The 27,291-nt window shown below is 45.7% G+C and overlaps 1 protein-coding gene across 3 annotated transcripts in view; it reads right to left on the bottom strand.

The window, feature by feature from the left end:
- Positions 1-90: 90 nt before the first annotated feature.
- Positions 91-27,291, bottom strand: part of larp1 (La ribonucleoprotein 1, translational regulator) — a 44,591-nt gene continuing 17,390 nt past the window's right edge. Inside the window, exons 2-21 of one of the 3 annotated variants that reach the window (XM_076750542.1) lie at positions 24,730-24,794; positions 23,567-23,632; positions 18,920-18,991; positions 16,094-16,250; positions 13,790-13,924; positions 13,021-13,173; positions 10,680-10,842; positions 9,476-9,620; positions 8,367-8,541; positions 8,065-8,246; positions 7,617-7,715; positions 7,187-7,513; positions 5,640-5,763; positions 5,177-5,382; positions 4,956-5,062; positions 4,604-4,761; positions 4,324-4,468; positions 4,110-4,219; positions 3,849-3,976; positions 91-3,621 (exon numbers count right to left, since the gene is read on the bottom strand). In XM_076750542.1, coding sequence (XP_076606657.1) covers positions 3,397-3,621; positions 3,849-3,976; positions 4,110-4,219; positions 4,324-4,468; positions 4,604-4,761; positions 4,956-5,062; positions 5,177-5,382; positions 5,640-5,763; positions 7,187-7,513; positions 7,617-7,715; positions 8,065-8,246; positions 8,367-8,541; positions 9,476-9,620; positions 10,680-10,842; positions 13,021-13,173; positions 13,790-13,924; positions 16,094-16,250; positions 18,920-18,991; positions 23,567-23,632; positions 24,730-24,794 — 2,942 coding nt within the window. In that variant the 3' untranslated portion in view covers positions 91-3,396. The remainder of the gene's footprint in view (positions 3,622-3,848; positions 3,977-4,109; positions 4,220-4,323; positions 4,469-4,603; positions 4,762-4,955; positions 5,063-5,176; positions 5,383-5,639; positions 5,764-7,186; positions 7,514-7,616; positions 7,716-8,064; positions 8,247-8,366; positions 8,542-9,475; positions 9,621-10,679; positions 10,843-13,020; positions 13,174-13,789; positions 13,925-16,093; positions 16,251-18,919; positions 18,992-23,566; positions 23,633-24,729; positions 24,795-27,291) is intronic. The other 2 variants (XM_076750543.1, XM_076750544.1) reach the window with 2 other exon arrangements.

Here is a 27,291-nt window from a genome sequence, read left to right as displayed (position 1 = left end):
TGTGTACAGTTTCATTTGTCCTGCTGCATGCTGGGAAGTTTCGTTCATTCATCCTCTCACACGACACAAATGATCACACACGAGTCGGCGTTTGAGGTTTTTTTGTCCGTTTTGTGTTTTTTTTCTTTATTAAGGAAAAGCATAATTACTACAAATTACAAATAACACTAATAGCGAATCACATCAGCCTACAAAGCAGATATTATGAATATTAAATGTTATAATACAAGATCTCATTCAAGTATTTTACATTTTTCCATTTTATATATTTTTTTTGTTCCTTTTTTCCTTGTTTTCTTCTTTTTTTCCTCATGACAAGCCTAGGATATTGTAATGTAATGAACTATTTTAATGGTTCATATACAGTTATATCTTATTCATATGGCTTTATGGAATTTTGTCCTTTTTTTTCAGTCTCCAGACATCATAACCAGCGATAATCCTCTGAGCGACATCACAAACCCCACCTGGGCTCTTTCTCGCTTTTTCTTTTCTCGTTTTCTGCTCCTCCCTCCGTTTCCACGTCCATCACTCATCTGTCCAGTGTCCGGCCAGCTGGCCAAGTCCGTGTAAAACTGACGAGCGGAGGGCGCGGCGCCCCCTGTAGTTTGTTTGGACAGCTAGCAGCAGTTCTATGCGGATAGAGAAGGCTGAAAACTCCCAAAACACCTGAAAACCCCCAAATGTCCGGTGACAGGTGATGATCACATTAGAGGGAGGGATCACGTGACTGTCCCAGGAAGAACGCCCCCTAGCGGCAGCCGCCATGTCTTCAGCCACACACACCAGCCCACCCGTTCAAAGGCTTCGCTGGTTTTGGGAAATGCGTGAGTTTCTCTTGTCTCAATATTCTCCAGCTCTCATTCTTTAAACCTCCAGTAAACACTTTGATGCATCAACTGTTTGCCTCTGAAACTGATCCAAATCTCCCTGAAGATAAACCAACAAACTGGGGGTGGGGGGGGTGGAGAAAAAGTACAGCTTTGCTTTGCATTTTCCAACAATTGTGGACTTCGAGGAAGAAAGTGAAGAACAGAAACGCTCACAATGTGAAAGCCCAATCTGCTGGAACATCAACCGAAAGGCTGAAGGATAATGACGGAAAAGGGCTTTAAAAAGAAAAGAGTCCAAAACGGCTTCATCCAAAAAAATGTCAGGCTTCCTCAGACTCATCTGGCTCTTTGACTCGCAAAGCAAAAACATGTAGTAAGACTCAAGCTTTTATTTTCCAGAACTTTAGGAACTTATTGTTCAATTTGAACCTCAAAATCAAATCGTTTTTAAGCGTTTTTCAGACATTGAACTAGTTGGAGTCGTGTTAACAAATGCTGCTCTGCCATCTTGGCAAAAACATCCTCACTGAAAGAACAAAAGAGCAAATGAACTGAGATTTCAACATGAAATACTAAAAGCTGAACAGATTTCTTTTGTTTTGCACTAAATATCCGTTGACGCCCTGATGTCAACTTTCCCTTTTGTGTTGTGAATCGTGTTCCCGTTTCTGAAATCCACAGATGTTTCAACAGCCCGACACAAACCTCCACCCGCCTCCATCGCAACAACAACGCTGACACACCGCAAAAATGAAATTAAAAAGCATTAAAAGATAATCATGAGACCATTTAAAAAAAAAAAAAAAAAAAAAAAAGTTAGAGTACATACACATGTAAGGCAAATATATCATCTGTCCTATAAACAAAACACGTAGCAGGGAGCTGTGATCATGTCTCTTCTGTCTAATTCACATTTCCGTTAGCGGAGGAAGAAGGGGATCGCTCGTCTGTTTGATATCATCAGCACTCGAGCTGGATGAAGACGATCCACGCAGGAGGTGTGGCGACTGAGTGTCAGCGAACAATCCCGTCTTCAGCGTTCCTCCACAGCGAGGCAAGACGTCGAGCTGTGTGTGTGTGTGTGTGTGCGTGTGTGTGTGTGTGTATTCAGCTTGCTAGTGCTGCTACATCTGTACCTGCGTCAGGGTTCGTGCCTGTAGCTCGTGTGTGTACGTGTGTGCGCGAAAACAGGAAGAGGTGGCGAGCGCCCGAGGCCCCCCCGAGCGGACTTCGGTTTAGCGGTGAAGTCGGGGGCCAAACGTCTGGGCCTCGTGAGCGTCTCCACCCAGAGCACCTGCGACAGAGCACGACGGCCCTCCTCTGAACCATCGCTTCTTCAAGTAATCCGGATCGATGATTCCAGTCCTGATCGTCACTATCGATGGATGGATGTCGAACGGATGGATGAACGGATGGATGCAGCTCATCTGACGGTGGAGGCGCAAAGGGAGGTGGTCCCTTCCCGAGCCTCCACCCCACTGAAGTGTTTTTTATCTATATTTTTTTTTTAGGAAGGGGGGGCGGAGGGGGACAAACTTCCACCGGGTGTTTCAGCACAAAAAGCCACGACTTGCAAACACAGGGAAGGATTTACAGGACTTGTAACAGACTGAGTGACACTTGGAAGACAGTTCAGAAAAGGCGACAGAGGGGAGTGAGGAGGGGGGGAGGCGGAGAACAGAGCACCACCTGGTGGCCTCTGCTGGAAATGGTGACCGGATATATGGGTGATTTCAATGCTGTACAATCGACAATAAGGTGGCGGGCACAAGTTAGAAGCAGTAAAACCATTAAAATAAGGCAACTTTCAATGATCGTGTCCACACTGAGGGATCGGTACAAGTCTTTTTTTTCCTCTATTTTTTTCGCTTTTGGTTCTTTCGTAGTTTCCCCTCAATGTCCAGCCGTGAAGCAAATCAAATATTCTGAATTTTCAGCCCCTCCACAGAGAGCACTGGGGGCTCGGCGGATGGAAAAACGTCAGTCGCTCGGTTCAAACCACTTTGGTCCGGTCGGATGTAGGAGCAGCGCGGCCTCCTCGAGATGCTCAGTGTTGTTCAAACTATTTCCAAGTCTCCAATCTCACCACATGCCGAAGAAATAATAATCATGAATCTGAGATCCGGGTGAGGAATCGAATGTCTTTTCAGCCAGCAGGACAGTGACGATCAAAGAGGGGTCCCAGCGACAGCGAGGGGGGTCAACATGAAACGTGTTAAAAAAAAAACTCCAGGAGAGTAACTCGTCACAGCCGTCCACCGCGTGGACAGCCAATGACGTGAAAGAAAAAGTGTTTGACACTTCGTCCATTTCTTGCCTCATTAAGACAAAAAAAAAGGTCTTTTTTTGTTTTTTCAAAAACTTTAAACTAATCAAAAACCATATTGATTATTTGTCTTATTTCTCAAACAAAGGTCGTCGTAGGGGAAAAAAAAAATTATTGCCATGCTTGAATGAAGAGCTGGACGCCCCCCCCCCCCCTCCCCCCTCCTGTGGCGCAGAGAGAACCAGCGGCTTGCAGACGTGGTTGAGTTGATCCGTGTTGGCCGGCGCGTTTGTGGAGTTACTTCAGTGTCTTGGCATCTGGTGCGGGGTCGGCGGCCAGGGCGGGGGCTTTCTGGCTGGTGGGTTTGGCATCATCCTTGGCTGCGGGGCCCTGGGTGGCGGGGGCGGGGCTGGGGCCCGAGCCTGCCTGGCTGTGGGGCCGGCTGGAGGGCAGAGAGGGGTGCCGGCGGCGACCGTCCCCGCTGGACGAGTGTCTTCTGCGGCCTCCTTCCTCCATAGGCGGCTGAAAGCAGAGGTGGAGATTAGAGGCACATACAGGGGAGGACATGTCATGACTAATAAGACCCAATCAGGAAGTAAAGGTCAGTCCTGGGGTCAGCAGCATTTCCAAAAGTCTCAGTTTCAGGGGCTCTAAATTACCAGAGCAGCAAAAGTTCTGCGTTTTAATAGAAATCGTATTCGTGTGGATGTAGTTGCTCTTTGGGTGTTTGAGTTATTCCAAATACTTACATCAATTCTGAAATCCTCCAGACGTTTAAACTTGCTCAGGTACTCCTGCAGCTTGGGGTCGATCTCCAAGTTCTTGGCTTTGGAGTATTTGAGGAAGGCCCAGAACTTCTCCAGTCCGTAAAGCTGGCCTGAGGTCAGGAAGCAGAAAAATGAGAGTTAGTCTCAAAGTGGCGCCTCCCTGCTGAGACGGCGTTTGTTTTCACGGCCGCTCCAGCTCGTCTCCTCCGGTCTGCTCGTAAAGTGTGTTTGAGGATCTCTCACCAGCCTCGTAGTCTTTCATGGTCTCCTCCTGGAAGTCCTTGAAGATGTCCGGCCTGAACTTCCTCTCGAGACCGTAGCTGTAGTATCTGAACAGGCACTCCAACCCGTACCTGCAGCACACACACACACACACACGCACACATTGAGGAAGGCTGTCAGAGAAGTGAACAGTGGAGAATAAAAGCGTCCCCCCGTCGCCGCTCGGGCCTCGTACCTGTATCCTTCTTTTCCGTCCTCGACCACCAGCTGCCTGAACTCCTCGTACATCTTCCTGTTGAAGTGATCTCGCAGGAAAAATGACCAGAAGCGGAAGAGTGTGTTCATCTCCTGTGATTGGCCGATTCCCAGCCGCTTTCGCTCTGTGATTGGTCAAGAGAAGAGACGTGAACGGAGGGTTCTGCAGTATTTCCTGATGTTTGACGACAGAAAACGCTAAAGCAGAAGAAGAAGAAGAAGAAGAAGAAGAAGAAGAAGAAGAAGAAGACGGTGCGTACCGTTTAGGCAGCGCCGGCGGTACTTGTGGTAAACGTGTTGCGTGAAGCCGTTCTCCTTGAGCAGCTCGTGCGATGGGTGCTGGAACTTGGGGAGGGACTGAGGCGTGCAGCCAACGTTACCCAGGACAGGGGTGCCCTCTGACGGGCTGGCGTTAGAGCTGAGAGGGAGAGAGGAGGAGGTGGACGAGACGTTACACACAAAACAGATTTTCCACCAAGAAAAAGGAGAAATCAAACAGTTCTGTCTGTACTTAAAGATTAAATCTACTGAGATAAAGTTAGAAAGTTTTGAACATGAATATTTCCTGAATACGAAACTAAACATCTTGTAGTGCTTCAGTTTCAGCCTCACCTGACGGACGCAGTGCGGGAGCGATGCTCTCTGGAGTCCATCACCCAGCCGACGTGACACTCCATGGGAGGGTTTGAGCTGTGTCGGGTCTTCCTCTTCCTGGGCGTCTGCGGCGTCACGCGGAAAATTTAAATGGCGGCAAATAACGACAAACAAAGCAGGTATTGATACGTTCCCCCCAAAACAAGCCCGGTGTCACCCTCAAACGGCGGCCATCTTACCTTGGCGTCGACGGGCCGGCTTTCCTTCACCACGGGGTAGAAGCGCGGCGTCATGGTCTGGTCCTTCCGGTGAGGCGTGCGAGGCGTGCGGGGCGTCCGGGCACTGCGGTAGTTGGGCGAGTCAGGCACGGTAGTGGGGAGCGAGCGAGCTATCGAGGAGGGCTCGGGGGCACCGAAGAGTTTGTTCGCCAAAGCGTCTGTGGGGACTGGGGACACGAGAGAGACGCTCATGCCTCGCGTTTATGCACTGTTGATGTATTTTTACTTCAGTTTACGCATTCTTCATTTTATTACTATGATTCTGTGGCTTTACATTCTGTCTCTTATGCATCATTATGAGGATGGCTGCACTTAAACTAGCAAAGATTAGAGAGAAGTCAGAAAAAATACGTTATTCTGTGCAGCGTTTTCTTAGATCAGAGGAGTCTCTCTGATGTGTCTCTGTGTGTTTTCCTGTTCTTACTCTGCTGGGGTCGAGGGGGGCCTGGAGGGACTTCCTGGTTGGGGTCGACAGGGGGTTCAGGGGTCAGGCAGTCGAACTGCTCGCGGCTGATCAGGTGGACCTTCTTGAAGTTCTCCACCTCTTGCTGCAAAAAGGAGAAAAAAAAGGCGTTAATGTGGCGACAACTCTGGCAGGAAAAGACGATCGTTTTATTTAAGCTAAATGATAAAAAATACTTTTGAGGATAAAATGAGTTTGTTGGCTTTTAAAGACTCAAATAAAGACTCATTTTACAGAATTTCACTGACAAAAAGGAACATAATTGAACGCCGTACAGGAAGAAAACGCCGGAACATTAAGGAAACGCCTGATTCATCCACAGACCTTATCTGCATTAATCTGGAGATTGAGATGTAGCAGCAAAACATGGCAGCCAAAAACACCCTTTTCACCCTCATGCTGACGTCTCTTACTGACGCTAAACCCTGAGTTTTCCACGTGTGGACGCCTCCTGACTACGACAGCAGCGGCTCAGTTTCAAATCTGACTGCGAACCCACAACAAGCACGAGTCCCCGAGCGTCCGACCGCTCCACCGAGAGCATCATGTGCGACTCACACTCGCCCCTTCATTCCACCGAGTGTCCTCGGATCGTCGAGCGTCCATCTTTGTCTCCCCCTGCAGCCCGTCGGCTCGACCCCTCAGGCCCGGGCCTCGGGTGCGGGGGTGTATTTATAAACAAGCGTCCTCTGTTCCACACGCAGCTGGACGCGTGCTGGCGGGCGAGCACGTGAAGGTCCCACAGTGAGCTCAACAATGCTTCAATGGGCAGCAAAACAAAACAAACCATCCGTTCTGTGTCGGGGTTCCACGTCCAGAAACAGCTCCAACTGAAGGGGAATACACCCACCCGCCGCCTGGTTTTGGGCAGAAACGCCTCCAATATGACAATGACGCAACGTGGAAGCTGTCAGAAGAGGCAGCCTGGAGTTCTGGAGCGCCGCGGGGGGTTTTATTTGACCCTCCAACGCTCCTCTCGCAGACCTTCTGGTCAAGTCCTTAACACTGAGGACTGTGTGTGTTTAGATGTGGTTTGGAAACAGGACGTTAAAACAGGATCTGCTGTCAGTGATCAGAGTTTAACGAGGTAGAAAATAAAATGAATTTAACGAACTGGGTGTCATGTTATCCCATGTGGGATGTTAAAGGTGTGACACGAGAATAAAAACTCATCCTGTCCTGTCAGGGTTACAAAACCTTTAGGAAGTGAAAGCGTTGATGATTTCTTATTTAAGATTTCAAACAGAAGCTGCACGAGCGGCCAAACGACCTGCGTTTCACATTTATTTATTACTGTGACCAAAGTGGCAGCCATGACAGCTGCTCATCACGCTGCACTGAAGCAGCAAAGAAAAACCCAGAATTCATCTTTCACTTCTTTCACTTCGTCTTCTGCAGATGTTTACCTGCGATCTCTCAGCCAATCACACTCAGCAGAGACGGTCCAATCAAACAGGACACCCTCACCTTTATCGTCTTCAACAGTCAGACGTGACAAACGAGCTCACCTTGATGGTGGCGTACTCGGGCTCGTACGTGTCGTCCCACAGGTCCTGCTCGTAGTAGAAGAGCCCGTCGTTGATCACCTTGACCAGCTCGCTGGACAGCTTGGCGCGCGACGTGTGGTGTCCCGTGCGGTCGCCCCCCGGGTGCTTCCTCAGGTAGGGCGGCGTCTGCGTCACGATCAAGATCTTGTTGACGTCGTGGTCGTCGATCTCGCCGTCCGTCTCCTCGTCCGACCAGTCGGTGAAGGTGTTGCGTCTCCCGTCCATCTGCTCCATCTCCTCGTCGAACATGAAGTCGAGCTCCTCCGGTTCGTCCTGCTCCGCTCCCTCCTGAGAAATCAGTTATTAGAAGGTTAATCGATTAACTGATTGTTTGATGTTGACTGTTTTGTTCTTAAAGAATAAAAACTGAGAAACACATCATCTTCCTCACCTTGAGTCCTGAGGTAGCAGGGGAGGGCGAGAGGCCCAGCTGGGACACCGGGGAGCGAATCGACTCGTCCTTTTCCTTCTGCTGCTGCAACGTCGGAGCCTTCATCAGTCAACCAACACCGATCACGCAGCAGGAGGAGGAGGAGGAGGAGGAGGAGGAGGAGGAGGAGGAGGAGGGGAAGGAGGGGGAGGAGGGGGAGGAGGTGAATGAAAGGATGGACACAGAAATGAAAAGTTAAGATGATTACCTAATGGCTACTTTCCAGCATGATTTCTGGTTTGAAAATGGTTTTCATAATCGATTCATCAATTCTTTTTTTAATCCATTAATCGTCCAGTTACAGCAGAAACGGGTAAAGAATTGATTTAGTAAATAGTTTTTGGGCATTTTTCCTGCATTTACAGCAAATCATGGTTCATGTAAAATGACTGAATGTCCTGAACGTCACCTTCTCTGCGCTGACCTTTGGTCTGGCCGGGGAGGGTCTGGGCCTCTTCTTGACCTCGATCCAGGACTCAGAGTCCAGGTCGGGGAGGCTGGCGGAGAGACCCTTGGGCATCGTCTTGAGGTTGGAGGAGTCTGATTCAGTCCTGGTCTTCTGCTTCATCGCTGTGGCGCCTGTGGGAGACCCTGCAGACACATTTTATATGACTACTCGTAGCACAGATTTAGGTTTCTCACGATTGTCAGCGGGCAAAAAACAAATGATTTAGACTTGATTTGACCACAGCAGAGCGGAGAAAAGCTCACCTCTGGGCTCCTCGGTCAGCTGTCTTGGGACGAACTCGGGGCAGTTGATGAGCTGAGAGAAGTCGGTGTGGGTTTGGTTGGGCATGGTCAGGCCCGGCAGAGGCCACTTCTCCGGGTCCACCTTCCGACGGATCTTCATGTCGATCACTTCCACTTCCTTACTGTCCTTCAAAGCCTGACAGGAGAGATGAGGTCAGTTAGTCAGCGCGATAACAGAAATGAAGTCCATAAAGGACGATATGAATCATCAGAGCTTAAAGAAAATGTGATTTCAGACGTCCTCTACTTGAGAAGGTGATGTTTAAAGGAGCTTAAAGGAGCGTGAAGCTACATTTTAAACATTAACATCAGCAGACATACAGTCACATGTTTAAAACACCACAAACAGTTAATTATTAATAACATCAGGCCAATCTCACGCCTAAAAAACGATCCTGTGCTGCCTTTCAGTTCTGCTCTCAATGACTTTTAAACAAGCTGTAAACAGGAAGCCATGCGGACAGACAGCTGATTCATTCATTGGTCAGTTTTAGTGACGTCACCCTACATCATCAGTGCTACACAGACCCACGTGAGGGAAACACGTTTATTTACGGTCTTGTTGAGATTTAGATGAGAAGATTGGTTCCACTGTCATGTCTGTCCAGAACATATGACGCTACAGTTAGCTGGTTAGCTTAGCTTAGCTTAGCACAAAGACTGGAAACAGAGGGAAACAGCTAGCCTCTGCTCAATGCCAACAAAATCTGCCTACCAGCACCTTGTAAAGCTCACCAGTTAAGATGTCACATCTTATTGGTTTAATCTGAACTATTTTAGCATTTTATCGTTTCCCAAATTGAACCTTTCAGAGCTGCTTCCTCACGTTTTTTCTGCTTTGTTCTATCAGACCCTTTAAAATTCTCCAGTTTTACCTTTTGACAGCACTCAAAGGTTTCTGTTCACACAATCTCTGTGTTTTTATACATGTTCTGACTGGAGCTGCGGCTTAAGTTCAGTTATCTTTGGGCAGAAAACTCTGCTAACCACATGACCATCTCAGATTATCTTTCGCCAACCATGCTGGCCACTTTCAAAGAGAAATCAGCGAGTCAAAGAAACATGCTTACATCCAGAATGATGTTGACGTCGGTGGTGAGGGCCTGCACTCTGTGGAAACTGGCGATGAGTCCGATGGGCAGGAAGCCGTCCTGATCCATCTTCCTCCGCAGGAAGAAGTCCCGCTCCAGGTTGTCCAGGCTGAAGTAGTACTCACTGCAGGGGGCAGAGAAACGCAGGGTCAACATCATCCAGAATATACTGACAAATCAGCTGTTTGCGGCTGTTTCCACGAAAAAAGTGAGGGGAACAAAAAAGATGACCAAGACCAATAAGAAGCACGGAGAGCAAGGAGAGAGGGCAGGAGGAGACCACACAGGGCTGCAATCATGAGGTGAAAACACTGGAAACAGACTTTGGTGTGTCACGTGTAACCAAACCCCCTCCAAGGAACCTCCCGTCCAACAGAACATTCGACAGGATTTCAAAGCCTCTGAGTAACCTGATGCAGATTTGAAGTGAAGGGGGCGCTGGGTGCACACAAGGAAACCGTTAAGCTCCTTCAGTTAGCTGCCAAAACACTGCTATCTGAACACAGTGTCTGCATCTGCTGAATGAGGGCCAGAACGGAGGGGAGATGCAAAATTCTGCTTCTGACATTGTTTCAATGCAATGATATTAAAATACACGAATGTCAAAACTTATTCTGTTATGTGATTGTTTAGCGTTTCTGCAGTGTTCACCAGATCCCTCACAGAAAAACATTTTATACCTTTTTGGAAAATTAAGAGTCTTTAATACCTTCTAAAGGCTTTTTTTGGGTACTGAATTCAATGTTTTTCAAGACTTTTCCAGACCCTCAGACACCCTGATCCAAACAAACACGCAGTCTGAACTGTGATCAGGTGAGATGTTCATTTTTGGCCAGATCATTACATCTCACACTGGAGGTGCCGACAAAGTAAACATCTGAATAAAACTTTGCGCTCTAGTGGGACGAAACGATGTGTAACAGAGAGCAAGAGTTTTATCATTTTCTGTTTCAATGCTGAGATCAGAGTTGTGAAAGTTCTCTTCATTGATGTTTAGTCAGAGAAGAGACATGAAGAGCTCATCACGTCTACAGCACGTCTGTCTGTGCACCATTCGTCCACTAGTCCTTTAAACGCTGCACCAGCCGCTTAAGCTTATCAATGTACACATTTAATTTAGTGCGACACACTCTTAATATATGCATACATTATACAATATATGCATGTTTGGAGCTAAACTCACATCTGCCTCTTGATGTAGTCCTTCAGCAGGTCCTGGTCGACGGAGTAAAGGTCGTTGCTGCTCATGTTGTCGTAGTAGTAGGTGACCGTGTTGCTGAACTTCTGGCCGTAGGGTCCGTCTTTCATGTCGTAGGACTTGTAGCTGTACTGGTAGTCATAGTGGCCTTGATGGGACAGAGACAGACAGATCAGGTGTTAGTAGATTTAACTGTGGATCCTGTTTTCATAATATTTTTCTCCACTTGTGGATCTTTTTCTGCTAAACGTCTTTAGTTTTCCATCTGGTCACACTATTAGTTATTATTTGGTGGTTGGAGTTAACGTCGCGCTCCTAAATCACACCTCATTTTGGTTAAATGTAGCCAGAGACAGTTCCGTTTTGGTTTAGTTACAAGCTGATAAATTACACGAATTTATTGCCAAAAATGGCTTGAATTCAAATTTGAGGGAGAGTTTTGGGATGTGGAGAAGCGACGAAATTAAAGGTCATGTTGTTCTTTTACTGAAATATGAAAACTATAAAACACCAATGACCAAGAAAGACGTCTCCTGCAGCTCCTGTGCTTGTGTTTTCATCGTACTCCACACATACACACAGAAAATACCATCGTGCAAATGACAGAAAGAGCTAAAAGAGTGCATGTAATCACTGACACACACACACACACACACACACACACACACACACACACACACACACACACACACACACACACACACACACACACACGAGAGCCGAGTAAACACACAAAGACAAAGTTCATCTGCTCAGTATTAACTCTGACCGTTTCCTCGTGCTGCTGAAAGTCAACGTGTCCTCAAGGAGACGTAAAACCGGACATAATGGACGATTCTTTCTTATTTCTTCCTCCGAATTTGTCTCTTAGAAATTTCAAAAAGTGCTTTCTCGACCTCCGTGTGGGGAGGGGGGTGAGGAAGACAAACAGAGGGAGTGTGTGTGAGAGGAGGGGGGACGGTGAGGGAAGACAATGTGGAGGAAAAGAGCGAACAACAGGGAGGAGGAGGAGAGGGCCAGTCCTGCCAAAACCAACAGGCCTTCAGGGAAACCTGCTTCTCCTGCTGGATCCGAGGCCTTTCCTCATTCCAGCCCTCTCTGGTTGTTATTGCACTTTTTTGTTTTCACTGTAGCCTCTGTGGGGCCACTTTAGGGCCCCCCAACCACCCAGTTTGACAGCTTATTCACAACCAAAATTACACAAAGCCCTCCACTTCTACAGGCTGGACAGTATTCTGTTAAACATGCTTGACTTTGCCTCAAAGTCTTTCTGCCTTTTAAGGATAAAGAGTATTCAAAGGAGCAGTTTGCGATACAGGCTTACTTGCGCTAGATGAGAGGATTGATAGCAGTCTCACGTTTGTGGGCTAAATACGAAGCTACAGCCAGCAGCTGATCAGCTTAGATAATCATAAAGACTGAGAGCTAGCCTGGATCAGTCTAAAGAGGAGCACCTCTAAATATTACTAATGAACACATCTTGTTTGTTTAATCCAGGGAAAGATGTGCAGCAGTCACAGGGGCCGGAGATTCGGCCTTAAAGTAATATATTTCAAGGTACTTCTGCCATAATAGCCTTGACAATAAGACAAAAAGCTGAGAAATATTTTGGGTTTAGAGCTCAGAGTAGCTGCTGAGCTCTCTTCATACTCAGCTGGGTGCTTCTTCTCGAGGGGGTGAAGTAAGTTTATTGCATTGCCCCGTTTGTTTGTTGTTTTGTAACCAAACCACTTCCACAGTACTGAAGTCTCCTCTTTTTGGAACCAACCCCTCCACCGTGAAGCTGGTAGTGATGTTACTGTCAGATGTTATTGTTGTTGCTGAGCATGACAGCACGTAAAAAAACTATTATATACCAACATCATCGTGCTTCACTGAATGATGGTGCTTCAGGTGATGAGCTCCCTTTGTGGTATTTCCCATCTTTAAGCACAGTTTATCGCATATATCTTCAGTAAGTAGCCTAGCCCCGTTTGGCTCGTCCACTGAGGGTCCTAACGGGGCTTTAAGTTTTAACTTAGCTCGTTAGCTGCAATGCTGAGATCAGAGTTGTGAAAGCTCTCTTCATTGATGTTTAGTCAGAGAAGAGACATGAAGAGCTCATCACTTCTACAGCACGTCTGCAGGTTACAGCTGACTGACACATCCACAGCACGTATGTGACCTTTTTATCCTGTGTCAGTCTGTATTTACTGACAGCCGCTGTCAACTGTTACTGACACATTCTTACACATCTGTTAGATCCGTTTATGTCACTTCATCTTCAGTTAAGTCGGATTTTATAGCATTTACAGTCATTTCTAAGTGCGCCCGTCTGTCCACGTACCTCTCGCAGCACCTCTGCCTCGTCCCCTGCCTCGTCCTCTTCCACGCCCGCGACCTCTGAACCCTCCTCGGAACGGCGTTCCCTCGCTCTTCACGCTGGACACCTCGTCGTGGTCGTCGCGCCACTCCCGCTCGTACTTTTGACTGTGCCAGTCTGCAGGCAAACCAACAACCTTCACGTCAGCACACGAGCAGGAACAAGACTAACATCAGGAGGAGTTTGATGCAAACACGGTTGTGAAAGCCAAAGGGAACTTTGAGTAACTGCAAACAGAGCAGCAGAATTAATGCTATTACTGCTTTTATCAACAGGAAGTTACCTCTAACTTCTTATCTTATCCAGCCAACAGTTCATGTGCCCTCTTTGCTGCTTTTCATTTCCTCAGAGAATATAAGAACTTCTTTATATTGTGCGCATTTAAAGAGCCGAGCCATCAAAGCAGAAGTAGCAGGAGCACACAGATCTGTCCACATCCTGCTGCTGAGTCATGCATGCTGTCTCAACCAATGTGCATCAACAGCTACACATGCTGCCACACACACAGACACACACAACCAGTACAAATTCAAATCCGTGGTCATGTGTTATCACAAGTGAAACGGCACAAAATAACAACTCCTGGCATGTGAAGCCGGAAAACCTCATTTTCAGAGGATGCTATCTCTGCGACATTGACCACGCGTCACCTACAGTCAGTAACCCGATCACATGCTGCCTTCCCTGGGGCTCACAGTGACGCCAGCGCAGCGTGATGACATCACAGACTGACCTCTGAGGTCGTTCCTGGCGTTGGGAGGCAGGCGCGGGTTCTCGTTCTGCCTGCTGTTGTTCCTGGAGGCCGAGCGCTCCCTGGGACCCTCGGACTTCACCTCGATCATCAGGGGAACCCACTTCTGCTTGTTTCCTGTTTTTAACCACGTGGACACAGTTAGAAAAGGAAAGCATGGATTCATGGATTCATTTAATTGATTACAAACTGTCTTTCTATTGCTCCTTCAGTGTGTATAGGAAACATGTCAGCAGGATATGGTGAGCCTCGACAAAAACATACTGTATTTTCTGCCAAAACCACCTTTAAGTATTTTTCTTGACATCAATCTCATATTTATCAAAAGCCACCAAACAAAATCTTCATATCTACAAGTTAAAAAAAAAACAACCAGATGCTGCCATCAATGACACACAAAATATGGACCTTTTAAGCTTTTTTTAGTAACTGATAAACCCTTTAAGACTTCTCACTGACCTGCAAATACACTTACATTGACTGAATTACATGAATGAATTAAATTACATGTCAAAGGTTTTTCTCCACACAGCATAGACCTCTTCACGCTGGTCGGTTAGCTGCACAGCACAGCAGATAAATGTGCAGCTTTCATTATGTAAATCTGCATCATCATCGCTGTGTTTCATCAGAGACAGCACGGAGCAGTACCTCAGCTGGCCAGCAGGGCGCATCAGTGATCTGCTGTTTAACACATCTGGCTGTGGGGGTGCCGTGTGTGTGTGTGGATGAGTGTGTGACAGATACCACACACAATGGGAGGGAGGAAATGACGGCCTGTTTTAAGTGACGTGGCTCTGTGTCTATCTGCTGACTGAGGAGGCGAGGGGGAGACGGAGAGGTCATCCCTGAGATGTTCAGGAACATTTCCTGCACGGGGTCACGAGCAACCGAGCGCAGGGTTCGATATTCAGGGAAACACACGCAGCAACGCTCCAGGGAAACACCAGGACGACTGTGTTGCGAGCGAAAGCATAACACTGCAGGGTCTAACGCGTGAAGGGTTTCGTCTGCCTGACGAAAGAGCGAGCCAATCACAAGACTGCTGATGACGTGTTTGAATGTGCAACTTGTTTACGGTTAGTGGATCATGGAAAAGCATTCCTGGTCTTGCAAACATGAGTGTTGTATTACAACCACCTGCTGGACCGTCTCTTTGTCCATCTATTCAGGCTTTGTCACGAGCGGTGTCTGAAAAGACATCCCAGAAACTTAACCAGGAATCATATGAGAAAGAGGCTTTTGATGGGAACAACGAGGGGAAATTCAGACCAAACCGGAAAAGTCCAATGAAGAACATTAAAAAACAATCCTGATTTTTAAAGGTAGTCGGGGGCGAACGATTAAAAGTCTGACTCGGTCTTGATGTGCTCGGCCCGGCAGGAGCACTCACGTGATTTTTGGTTGTTTTTTTTTTTTTGCTTCAATGCTGAGATCAGAGTAGTGAAAGTTCTCCTCATTGATGTTTAGTCAGAGAAGAGACATGAAAGAGCTCATCACTTCTACAGCACGTCTGCAGGTTACAGTTAAAGCAAGAAAAGTTTCACCGTTTCAAACTAAACAGACTTTTAAACTTGACATCAAATTACATAGAACAGAATTTGCTGTGTTCTCTAATGTCCGTCCTCCCCAGTTCACAATTTCCAGACCTCTATATGGAGCCGGAAATCATTCATGTTTAATCAGTTTAACAGCTATTTGTGTCCATGCAAATACTGACTGTCACATCCTTTATTTCACTGTTTCCAGGAGCAATTCATGACTTTTTTACAGCTTAGCTTAACTGACATCACGGGAACTTGTTCATCTTCAGTTCTGCTTTGCTGGCTAAAGTCAGTCGCACCGCTGTTAACAAACTTTGGGTTTTTTGTGACCAATTAAGCTAATCCTTAAGAACAGGCACAGAGAGACAAGACGAGGAGGGAAACAACAGTGCGGAAATCACCCAAAGTCATGACTGGAGTATTTTTATAAAAAGTGAAAGTGTCTGAGGAGCCAGCAAGAATAAAGATTAAACTGCTTCCAACAGCCTCTTTAGCAAGTGCTATAAAATGCTTTAAGAGGCAACAAGTTAAATTCAATAAACAAATACAGATGTGGTGCATAAAAACTGAACAAGGCTGAGAGTTTACTCTCTGGTTGAGGCTGCTAACACACGTTCGTTACCTCGAGTGGGACCACTCTCAGGTGTGCTTGAGCTCAGCTGTGTTATAAGCTAAATGTGAGCTAACATGGTGACAGTTAGCACGCTAACATGCTGAGGGTTAGCGTCAGATCCATATTCACCTTTCTTCTTTGGTCCGTTCTTCTGGGAGTCGTCGTCGCCGTTCTTCTCCTCTCCAGAGTCGTCTGACTTGGCCTTCAGGTTCTCCTTGCTCTCCTCGATGATCTCCCTCTTCTCCTTCGACTCCTTCTTGGTCATCGTCGTCGTCTTCTTGGGACCCTGGAGAGGAAATGGGTTGAGACAGACATTTAGAGGAGAGCTGCAGCAGAAACTTGAGACCTCTTCAGACAAGAGAGGAATTACAGGCAGACACAGGAAACATGAAACCGGAAATTAGTGCCGCAGATTTAATGTTTTATGCTCACATATTCACACAGTTAATTTCTTATTCGGCAAAGTGGAATCTGACCTCAAAACCAAACTTTAGTTTCAGTTAGATCATGCATAAGATCACAGTCAGGCAACAGACTGTTAGCTTGAGCCCTCCCAAACAGTGATTGTCCAACCGTATCTTAGCAAAGTAGCTAGCATGCACTGTAGCGCTATGCTAGTTACCGTCTGTCACGCTTTGGATTTCTCAGCATGCTGAAGACGTGTGTGTGAAGTGTCTGAAGGCTGCTACGTTATCAACCAACCATCACACTTAGCTGGATTAGACAGCTAACTTTAGCTAATAAAAGCTGCTAACGATAGGTCGCTAAGGGAGGGGCGGGGCTCAGTGAAGAGTCGGCTGCTGCTGATTGCTTCATCAGAGCATACACTGGAAAATCTAACCATGTCAAGCAGATACTGAGCTCGTGTATCTGTTCTACACGCATACAACCAACACTGCAAATGTGGCATTCATAATGTGTAATGAATGAAGGTTTTTACACTCGCATCAAACTGTTTGAGAGAAGCATTTTATCCATTCATTGAAAGCGCAAACACCTCCTCTGGGCCGTGATAAAGGCGACTTTGCATGCGGTTTACAATTTTCATTATCTCGCCTTTTGTTTGGCCTCTTTATTATGTTTGAGTGCGCAACTGGCGTCCTCCAGCCGAGCCTAACGAACGCAGCGCAGAACGTGAGTCGCCTTTGCTGGTTATCTTTTCTCACAGAGTGGATATCTGACTTCATTCAAATCAAGCAGAGTCCAGCCGCTCATCCCCGCTACTGCAGCTCGGCTATCAGCCACACACACATCTGACGCTCCTGAGGGGTTTGCATAGGAGTCATGCAAAGTGTTTGAGTCAAGTCGAGTTCAGTAACAAAGAGGTACGACACACTTCAAGGCCAGCAAACTGTTCTGCCCGCGCGCACACACCCACCAACCCTGATGTGATCAGCCTCCAAGGTGTCGCAGGCTAATCTAATCACGCTGAACTCCATTCAAACATGCACTGCAGGTCTAAACATCGTCAACAGTGAGCCTCACCGAACAGCAAAGGGAGGCACAAGCCATTCTCGCAAACCCTGCACATGTGCAAATGACACCCTTTATAAAGCTTTGAAATGGTGTGATTAGACTGATGGAGAGGTTACTTTAAAAAAAACTCTAACTAAAGGAAGCATTTGTACTCGCCTGATCCTTGACCTCCTGACTTTCGGTTACGACCACTAAAACAGCGCATCATGACAAGTTAGAGCTAATCTAAGTCTCTTTAATCCTCCATACCTGAGATATGAAGGAGGATCCAATCAGCTTAGGTCAAAAACAACCTTTGGATCCTACAATTTCATTTTATTTAGACACTTTATTTATATTAATCCCAGTTCTGTTTCTGCAAAGCTTGAGCACTGTGTTAAGGCCTTTTCACACATGGAGTACACAACACTGCTGCCTCCATCTATCTGTTAAAGTCACAGCAATGGCAATAAAAGGGCCGTTACGGAAAGAGCCACAAGGCCAGTGCGATACTTGCGTATGTCTGGTTGCAGCTGGAGAACTTTGTTTTCTGCTCTCTCACAGGCTGCATCAGTGGTGGAGATTAAAACGATAACATTTCTCATCAGTTTCATCATTTATCAGCTCATGTTTATAATGTCTGACGGTGCACACACACATGCTGCACTTGATGTGTTTCGCTGGACTTTCATTTAATGGCATGAATGAAAATCAGACAAAAATGGAGGAAATGTGAGGAAATGTGATTCTTGAATGGGATACACAAGGATTTCACAAGGAACATACTTTGGTTTGACTACAGAGGAGATCCTCCTCATGTCAAATCAATTTAAAACGGGCACATTCACAGCATTTCCTACTTTATCCGACTGGTGTAACATTGCAATTATATTTACATAACGAGGTGAACGTCTAACAGAGGCTGCAGCGGAGCAGGAGAGAGTTGCTGTTCCCCAAAGAGGCACGCAGAAATCAGGAAACAATTTTTATTTTCTCAAAACCTTCATGAGGTGTGTTCTGAAATTAAATCTAAAAGGGAGGTAAAGGAGTAGGCAGCTGAGTGTTTGGAGCTTTAAACATTGAGCCAAAATCTTGATCAACTGGTCTAAAAAACACCAGCCAAGAGCAGAATATGGAAATGCTGACAGACATCAGACTTATCATTGATTCGTTAGTCGATGGGTGCCCTCGCTCTCTCATTGTGTCAAAACTAAACTAAAAAAAAAAATCCTTGTTTAAATAATTTGGGATGAACACAACACTGAGTGTGCAGGAGATGACTTGCAGAGCTAATGCTAGCAAGCTAAGCTAACTAGCCCATTGACTGTTGTAAAGGGACAAAGTTTTATCTTTCCTCACACAAAAACGTGAGGAGAACCCAACTTTGAGTTTCACTTTTAGTACGTTTTAACCGGCTGTGACATTGTTTAGGATTTCTTTGTGTGGTGCTGAGTTTTTAGGTATCAGGCTGCAGGTTTCATGGCTGCAGGTTGCACTTACAGTGAATCTCCATGAGTCTCTGACCTGCCTGACAGTCGGCGGGCAGGACACGGTCCGTGTCACCGCCTCAATCTGAACAGAGGGAGGGAAGAGCAGTTTAGAGAGGACAATGAGGTGGACCATGAAGCATGCACACACACATTCACACTGTATGAAGGACATGTACACATTGGTGTACAAAGATTAAGCCTGTATGAAAAATCTACTGCTACACAGCTGAAATGGATGTGAGTAGAGAGTCTTAAATCTTCAGCGTTTGGTCACTTTTTCGGGCTTTAAAGTGAATTTACAGTCATCAGTGAGTCCTTCCATGCAGTTATAATCCGGTCACTTTTTGTTACGGGGGAGTGTAGAAACGTATTGCCTCTTTCAAAGCGCTTTTGAAGGCATGAGGGCATTACACTTCTTCCTTTTGCCATCGAGCACACTGAAAATGCCAAGCGGCTGCTGCACAAGCTGTGGATAATCAGAAGCGTCTGATGTCTGCTGAGCTCCCTCTGGGTTTCATAAAGTACATCCCATGTCATCTCGATGGCTAAGTGGCTAATGCTGTGCCATTACATCAAGACAGGCGTACAGCTTTTCGCTTTGCATTCTGCACAGATGGGAATAAGAGGCGATTATTTTTAGCGAGGACGGCGAGGTGTGAGATGACAGAAAATTACAGCAGACGACGGCGTTTAAGGCTCAGGTGTGAGAGGTGGAGTGTGCTTCCTGAATCAGAGAAGAGGTGCGGCGTGACGGCTGAGAAGATGTCGACAGCAGCGCTGCGATCAGAGGGATGCTGATTCATTCGCCCTCCGCCACAGGAAGGTACTGATGAGGCTTCTGTTACAGGCTCTTTCACAGCCGGACGGATCCTGAACATGGCTGCAGGAACACAAACCGCCAACGGACACAAGAACTCCACACTGCACGGACGGCCTGTCCACTCCAGACAGCAGAAGGCGACATGGGTGATAACTGATGTGATGAATAGACAAATGGTTTGCGTGTCCTGCACCACATACAGTGGTCTGAACACAAGCATGTGCTGGGATGTGATGAGGACTGTAGGGGAAGAGGGGAAACGAGGCTTTGCCTGCTTAAACCCTCTAAATGCCTGTTTGATGATGGCGAAGGTTTGATTGTAAAGACAGAAATGAGAGTTGTGTAAAACATAAATAAAACAGAAGATAATCTGCTAATCCTGTTTGACACTGAGGCTTCAGTGAGATGGTGAAAAGGTTGTAATCAATAATATTGGTAGTGACCTGTTTGATCTGTCTAACTCGGACTGCTGAAGCCTCATATTCGCTCAGGCTGAACCGAAATGATCTTTTTCCTGAAGACAACTGTTTTCATTATCAATTGATCCTCCATTAATTCACCTGAGAAATCAATGAATTGTTTTGTCTATAAAATTGCAAAAAAGACATTTTTCCCCCCACGTTGTGTCTCGTTTAGATCCCATCAGTCGTCTGAAACCCGAAGAGATCACATTTACTATCATGGAAAAGCATCAAATGTGAGAAGACGATTGATGGTTGATCAATTGCGTGAGCGATCCGTCGCAGTTCTTACTCGATCTAAACATCAAAGAAAATCAACACGCCCTGAAGCCAATGTGACGAGTGATGAACCACTTCTGAAAGCCACTGTCTGTTGATCAATTCGATTGGCCAACTGGATGTTTCCTTGCATGAAACCTCAGATTTAACTTTAACACGGCACCAAACTCCAAAGCCCCTCCTCCATCACTTTTCACCGTCTATTTCCTGGCGTGTGCAATCCTCGGAATCGATTTACAGCTTTAAACGTTACGTGATGGACCGTGAAATCCAGCCCTCTAAGAATAGCAGCAGCGCCCATCCAGGGGTGCTTTAATGAAGGGGATCCCTAAAAGGACATCCCTTCCCAGGCCTTGGCCTCCGTCCCAAAAACTCCACCCCACCCCAGTGACGATTTCTGCCACCGGAGCCACCGGTTATTCCTGGCGCCGATGGCGTGACCCACATTTTCCTGCTCGGGGACACGCGCCCTCCCTCATGTTCACGTAGACCCGGCAGCCTAAAATAGCAGAGGTCAGCGGGGTCACTCTCCCAGTGACACGGTATCACCCTGAGATCAGAAATAGCAAACGTCTCTGAGGGGTGATTGACTGCTGCTGTTACTGTAAGGTGTCACAAATTAGACTCATCCCTGCTGGACCGACAGCTGGGGGGGGGGGGGGGGGATTTGAGGGAGGGGGTCTGTGTGCTGGATATATAGCGAAGGGTGCTATGGACACCAGAGCTGAGCGGGTCCAGACTGGAGCAACAGATTTCTCCCTTTTTCTGTTCAAGTTTGTCCTCGTCTGAACCGAGGGGCTGGAACTTGACCCCCATGAGGAGCAGACAGTCTGCAATTAATTGGTTTATGGCCGTTTTTTCAACTAATTGTTCAGTCTGCAAACTGTCTAAAAGTGAAAAAAGGCCATTATGATGTTCACGTAATCATCACGAGAGAAAGAAAGGGCACAAATCCTCAGAAATGGGAAGACGGGAAAAATAACTTCTGGCCTTTTTGCTTGAAAAATGATTTTAACGATTAAACAATTAGAAACTAGCTGCTGGTCATTGTTCTGTTAATCACATTAACCTTTCAGTTTGGTCACTAAATGTCAAACAAATGGAGAAAAATGGCCATCACACTTCAGATCTTTACATGTGTGAAGCTGGATCCAGCAAACAGCTGCTTTTTTTGATTCATTAGTGCTTTTATTCTCATTATTTCAGCACTAAGTTAACGGTTCAACGAGCTGCCGAATGGTTGAAAGTGAAGTTTAGACACCTGCATTTATAATTATGCAACATATGACAATTAAGTGTTTGATGACTGGTGCTGAAGTCATGATTTCCCATCTCCATTTAACTTTTATGATGTTTTATTAACCCCTGACAAGTTTCCTAATTCTTTGACCTTTGGACAGTTTGGTGATATGTGGAAGTTATTGTAATTCTCTATGATAAAACTCAATTTTATTATGAATAATGGCACTTTTACCCTTATATGCCTCCAATTGTTGCACAGTTTGGGGTTTAGATAGAAGATAAATGGCATCTACATCTTTTTGACTGGATGCCATTGTGTCTGTGTGTGTGTTTGTGTGTTTCATTCAGCCAAACTAATTTCTAATATTACACAGATTTTACATATTTCCACATTTCTGAAGTCTTTTTCCAAATTACACAGTGACATCAGCTCGATTTCAGAGCTGGAGCCGTTGGCCTGATGCCTGCTTTGAGGTCAGCCATCTTTGTTTTGTCTCCAAACGCTCCGAGAGGTCCTTCCATGGCGGTGAGCCTGGACTAACTCTATCCTTTAAAAAAAGAAAGAGGCAGTCCTGAGGACACGAAGTCGGGCCAGCAGCAGCAGACTGCTCTGTCTGGACGTGATGTTTAGCTGCTGTGTAATTACAGCCACAACCACTAAAATACCTATTGTAGAAAACTGAACACATCCACTACAGCAAAGCGAAGCAGGGCGAGCTGAGCCGCTCGATCTGATTGGTTGGTGATTATTATAATTTGTGACTTCAAACTACTACGATACTCTTTTTATAAACACCGTCCTCTGTTTCTCACCCTGTGTCGTCCCCTGAGTTAAATTAGCCTTTTAAATCTGTCTGTTGTGACGTTACAACCAAGAGGACGAAGGCACCGTCCTTTCTGCCTCTACCTGCTGTCAAACTCAGGTGTTCAGATCCTACAACCTCCTGCAGACACAGGGCGGATCTGCTACACTTAATATACACTGATGTGTCTTTCTTATAGTGGTTGTTCAGTATCTCTTAAATTCCAGATATATGTCATTTTCAAGCATTTTTATATCAATCAAATGTGATTTGGGGCAACAGGCTAACCAGCCTATAAAGCTGCACTTTACTGTTATATTACTCTGATAGCTACTATAACCCACCAGCTGTGTGTTTGGATGTCTTCTGGTAAAAATCGAGTTGTAAACCCCTCCCTGATCCAACAACACATGTGAGGGAGGTGTGCATGCTAACAAACGGTCCTCTTCAGCCCAGTCGCACCCACTTCTGATACAGATGCTCCGACTTCTGCTTCACTGTGGCTTTAGGAGAATTTTTACTGATAAAGTCACTTATAGTCAATCCACAGGACATCTCATCTAACTCGATTACAAGCAAAACAATGAATCCCAGCCAGGTCCAGAGCCACCATTAAGGTGCCAATGTGGTCATCTCTCACTTATGGACGTGTTTACAGCAAGAAAAGGATGTTCTGTAGCCACTTAGCGCAACTGTTCCGGTTAAAAGCATTGATCTTAAAAGATGAAGGTTTCTGGTTAGAATGACATCACTGCGTCGTCTTTCTGCAGCTGAAATCTGTAAAGCTGCAAAGATTCTGCTCTGACCAGCTGACAGAAAGAGTCTGATAACGGCGCACATGTGGAATAAAATGTCATTACATGGACGGTTTCCTCACTTTCACTACAGCCTGCTGAACATGTATGCACAGGCACATGTATGGAGATCACGTTCCACTGCAGCAGCTACGCAATAGCTCAGTTTTCCAAATCGCTAACAGCGTTTTGGGACGTCTCATCAGCGTGTCCTCTGCACATCTACCTGGCGGCCACTCAGCAAATATCAGCACCTACCTGCATGTCTTTAGTTGCGATCTCCCCTGGAGTCGGCCAGCTGTTGGCGTCGCCAAAATCTCCAACCTGAGCAACAGATTAAAACAAAGTCAGAGTGTCACGGGTATCTGGAAACTGTCAGAGCAGGTTATCAGTGGAGTATCACACACCTTCAATGTGCATATCACAGGGTCAAAAGGGAGGATTTTACAGCGTTATTGCATACTACTACCACAGAACAAAAGCTATAAAAGAGTGTAAACAAAGGATTATCGTCTGAGGAGAGGCTGCTGGCACTGCGGCACGGTCAAATTCTCACTGCTTTTGCACATTTCTCCTCTGTTTGCACAACATATTAAACAACAAAGCAAACGGCAGGTAAATGTCAGAAAAAACACATTCTTCTCTGCGTATGTAAACAAACAGCTGAGCACGTTTGCACAGGTAGAACCACTTTCATGAGGCCTCTGGTCCTGACATATCGACCTCATGTCTCAGCCGTAAAGTCCTGTGCACTGAACCAACCTGCTCCTGCACCCGCCTCCACGTCTTTTATCTTTAAGCACATGTTTCCTGCGATTTTGTCAATTTCTGTCTTTTGTTTCTACAGTTTACACAAAGGTGTCGTAAAAGTTTGTAGTCAAGGTGTGGTTAACGACTCTGGAGTACAACAGCGGCGTGTCTGCCATTAAAAGGTGGGAAGTTGTGAATGAAACGCTCTGGGGAAGAGCCTCTCTGCTTTATCTGGCCGGCCATTGGCTCACCAGGAACTCATATTTGCATTCCAGGAAGTGTGAATGGAGGTTGCTACACAGCTTGAGGCATGTCAGATAAATACCAGCACCCCGACCACACATACCTTCACTGAGCTCGGAAGAAGCTCTCAACTAATGAAGACGCCGCGTTTAACTTCTTGTGTGTGATTACATGAACTAAAAAGTTGTTTTCTCCATTTATAGTCGCAGTATGTTCACTTTTAGAGCATTGAAACAACGTGCTCCAGTTAGAGCGTCTATCGTTACTGAAACAGTTTAATAAAGGACAGAAACTGAATGTTATTTTACAACCTACACACAGAAATCAACAGATTTCACACACATTATATATGTATATACATACAGTATAATGTCATTTTTGTGACTGTATAAATGCGTATTTTCTCATGCAGACAGGCAGAATATTACCTTTCCTCCACGTCTGGCTTTGGGGGGGTTCCCTGCTCGCACCACCTTGGCGGGGCCGGTAGACTCTGTGGGAGCACATTAAGATGGTCGACATTAGTGACAGTGAATGGAGAGGAAAGCAGGAAAAGGACAGATTCACATCTGACGAGTTGGAATTTTGTCGAGTAAAAAGACGATTGTGATAAAAATCAGCCTAACAGACAGAAGAGGCACGAGACTGAACACAGACGAGGTTTTCCTTCTGTTTCTCTGGCTCCGTTTGGCCCATGTGTACTGACTCGCTTGTCTCAGGTTAATTAGTTCTCACTGTTCAATGTTTCCAAATGATCAGCCTGTATTTGGCTTCTGTCCGCTCTCTTTGCTTCATATGCAGCATCATTTCAGATGAAATGAACTAAAACAGCAACAACAACACGCCATCATTTTTCTGTCCTGTCCAAGCAGCAGCCTCCAGGGCTGGAGATGAAGCCAACGTGAAGAGCCAAAAACTGCACTTCCTCAAATGACGAGTCAATCCCCATAGACCTCCACATTAAACTGTTCAAACTTATAGCAAAAACGAACTCATTTACAGCTAATTTTGGCGCTCACGACAACTGTATGAGGGACACGTTTTTTATAAAAATCACTTGTTTAAGTTAAATAACGGCTTAAAGTTGTGCCCAACTATGGGCTACGGCCACTTTGAGTGACAGCTAGTTGCTTGGTTTCAGCAACCAAGCTTCACTCGGCCGCCTCGACTTCACCCATACGTGTTTAGAGGAGTCAGCGAGCTTCACAAATCTCGATAACGTCAGTTCATCTCAAAAGACTACTACAAAAACTCTGAATTGCCAGATTTAGCTTTAGGATTATTTAGTTTAAAGCCTATAGTGACATTTCAAATCAATTGCTCCGTCTAATCAACGACCCGAAGGCCGATATTCAGTTTACAGTCATACAAAAGCAAGTAAAGAATCACAGAAGCTATTAGCAAAATTGCAGCTAATTAACTCTCTGAATTGACTAATTGATTATTCAACTAATCATCTCAGTGCGAAAATGATCCAATAAGCTGAAATGACTTTGCCTGTCTGCCTCCAGCGTTTCTATGTTTATGTATGATTTGGCCTTTTGTTTATTTTAGTGGATCCCCATTAGCTTTCAGCATAGCATTAGCATTGCTAATCTCCCCCGGCCAAATAAAACATTAGTACAACAACGAGAGCAAGATCCGAGCCAAAACATTAAAAAAGAGAGAGAAATTAATAAAACAAAAGCGGCTGATCTTCTGAACAAATCAATAACAACAGCAGACGGTCAACAGAAGGACGAGGAATAATTACAACAACAATGCTGCGTTTAAGGACACAACCCATTCATAAAGCTCATGAAACCTCCACATCAGATAAAGGACATTTAGATTCAGCCATACAGTTTGTCTGCAACTTGTTCGGCTCCACATAAGCCCTGAACACAACGCTGTGTTTTCAAAGGTTCGTCTACGGATCACTCATTAGCCTGCCTCAGTGCTCCCACTCATGAATCGTCACAGACCAGATCTGAAGTCAGAGATCTTGCCTCTTGTCGTCTCTGGCTGAAGCGTCACCACAGTCTGACTACGAGGAAGCGTAAGCGGCTCAAGGGGACTTCGCCGAGCCATTTACGCCAAAAACAAATCTCAGTAAGCTCCTTAAGGATGGCCACGCCGAGGGACGAGGCCAGAAAGAGAAAGACAGAGGGGAATTAAATCCTTTGGCGGACTGCATCACTAACAACAGCCCAGCGCCAGGGTTTATGACATGAATGTATTCATGAGTGTGAAATACGAGCAGCAAACCAGGAACGCCTACAGCTGGAAAACCAACCAAAAGGATCCAATGAGAGACAATGTGAATCTCTTAGAAACCAACTTCTACTCATATTTAAATTATCAGGATTTAAACTGAGAAAAGCTGCAACCAGCAGCCAGAAATTCAACCAACTGCAGCTGAGACAATTACTCGATTACCATGATCAGACTCAAATCAGTGTTTCCATTAAAGAATCTAATGGTTATTTTCTTGTTTTGATTGATCTTTTTGTCAATAAAATGTCAGAACATTGTTATAATGTCTCACAGTCTGAGGTGATGTCTTCAGATGTCTTTGTCTGTCTGACCAACAGCCCAAAACCTGAAGACATTCAGTTTAATATCATGTAAGACAAGAAAAAGTAACATATCCTGACATTTGTGCAGCTGGGACCAGGTAATGTTTAAAAAAACAATTATTCAATGGTCTAAAGTTGATATTGATTAACAACTACTGATTATTTGACTAATCAATGAAGCCAGAGTGAAATTTATCTGCAGGAGTTTTCATTTTAGGTCATTTATCAAGCAAACACTCACAGTATTGTCTTTTTCCGGGCTCTCAAACGTGAAGATTTGCATCTTTTCTGTGTTTTACATCAGTTTAAATCTAATCTCTTTGTGTTTTGGACTGCTGCTCGGACAACGCACATCTACTTAAATGAATTTTATGCTTGTGCATCAGTTCTGTGACACACGGCCGGTTACTGAGCTCCTCCTTCCACCAACAA

Source organism: Chaetodon auriga, chromosome 15, assembly GCF_051107435.1.
Source record: "Chaetodon auriga isolate fChaAug3 chromosome 15, fChaAug3.hap1, whole genome shotgun sequence".
NCBI classification, from domain to species: domain Eukaryota; kingdom Metazoa; phylum Chordata; class Actinopteri; order Chaetodontiformes; family Chaetodontidae; genus Chaetodon; species Chaetodon auriga.
This window is presented reverse-complemented; position numbering and strand designations above follow the sequence as displayed.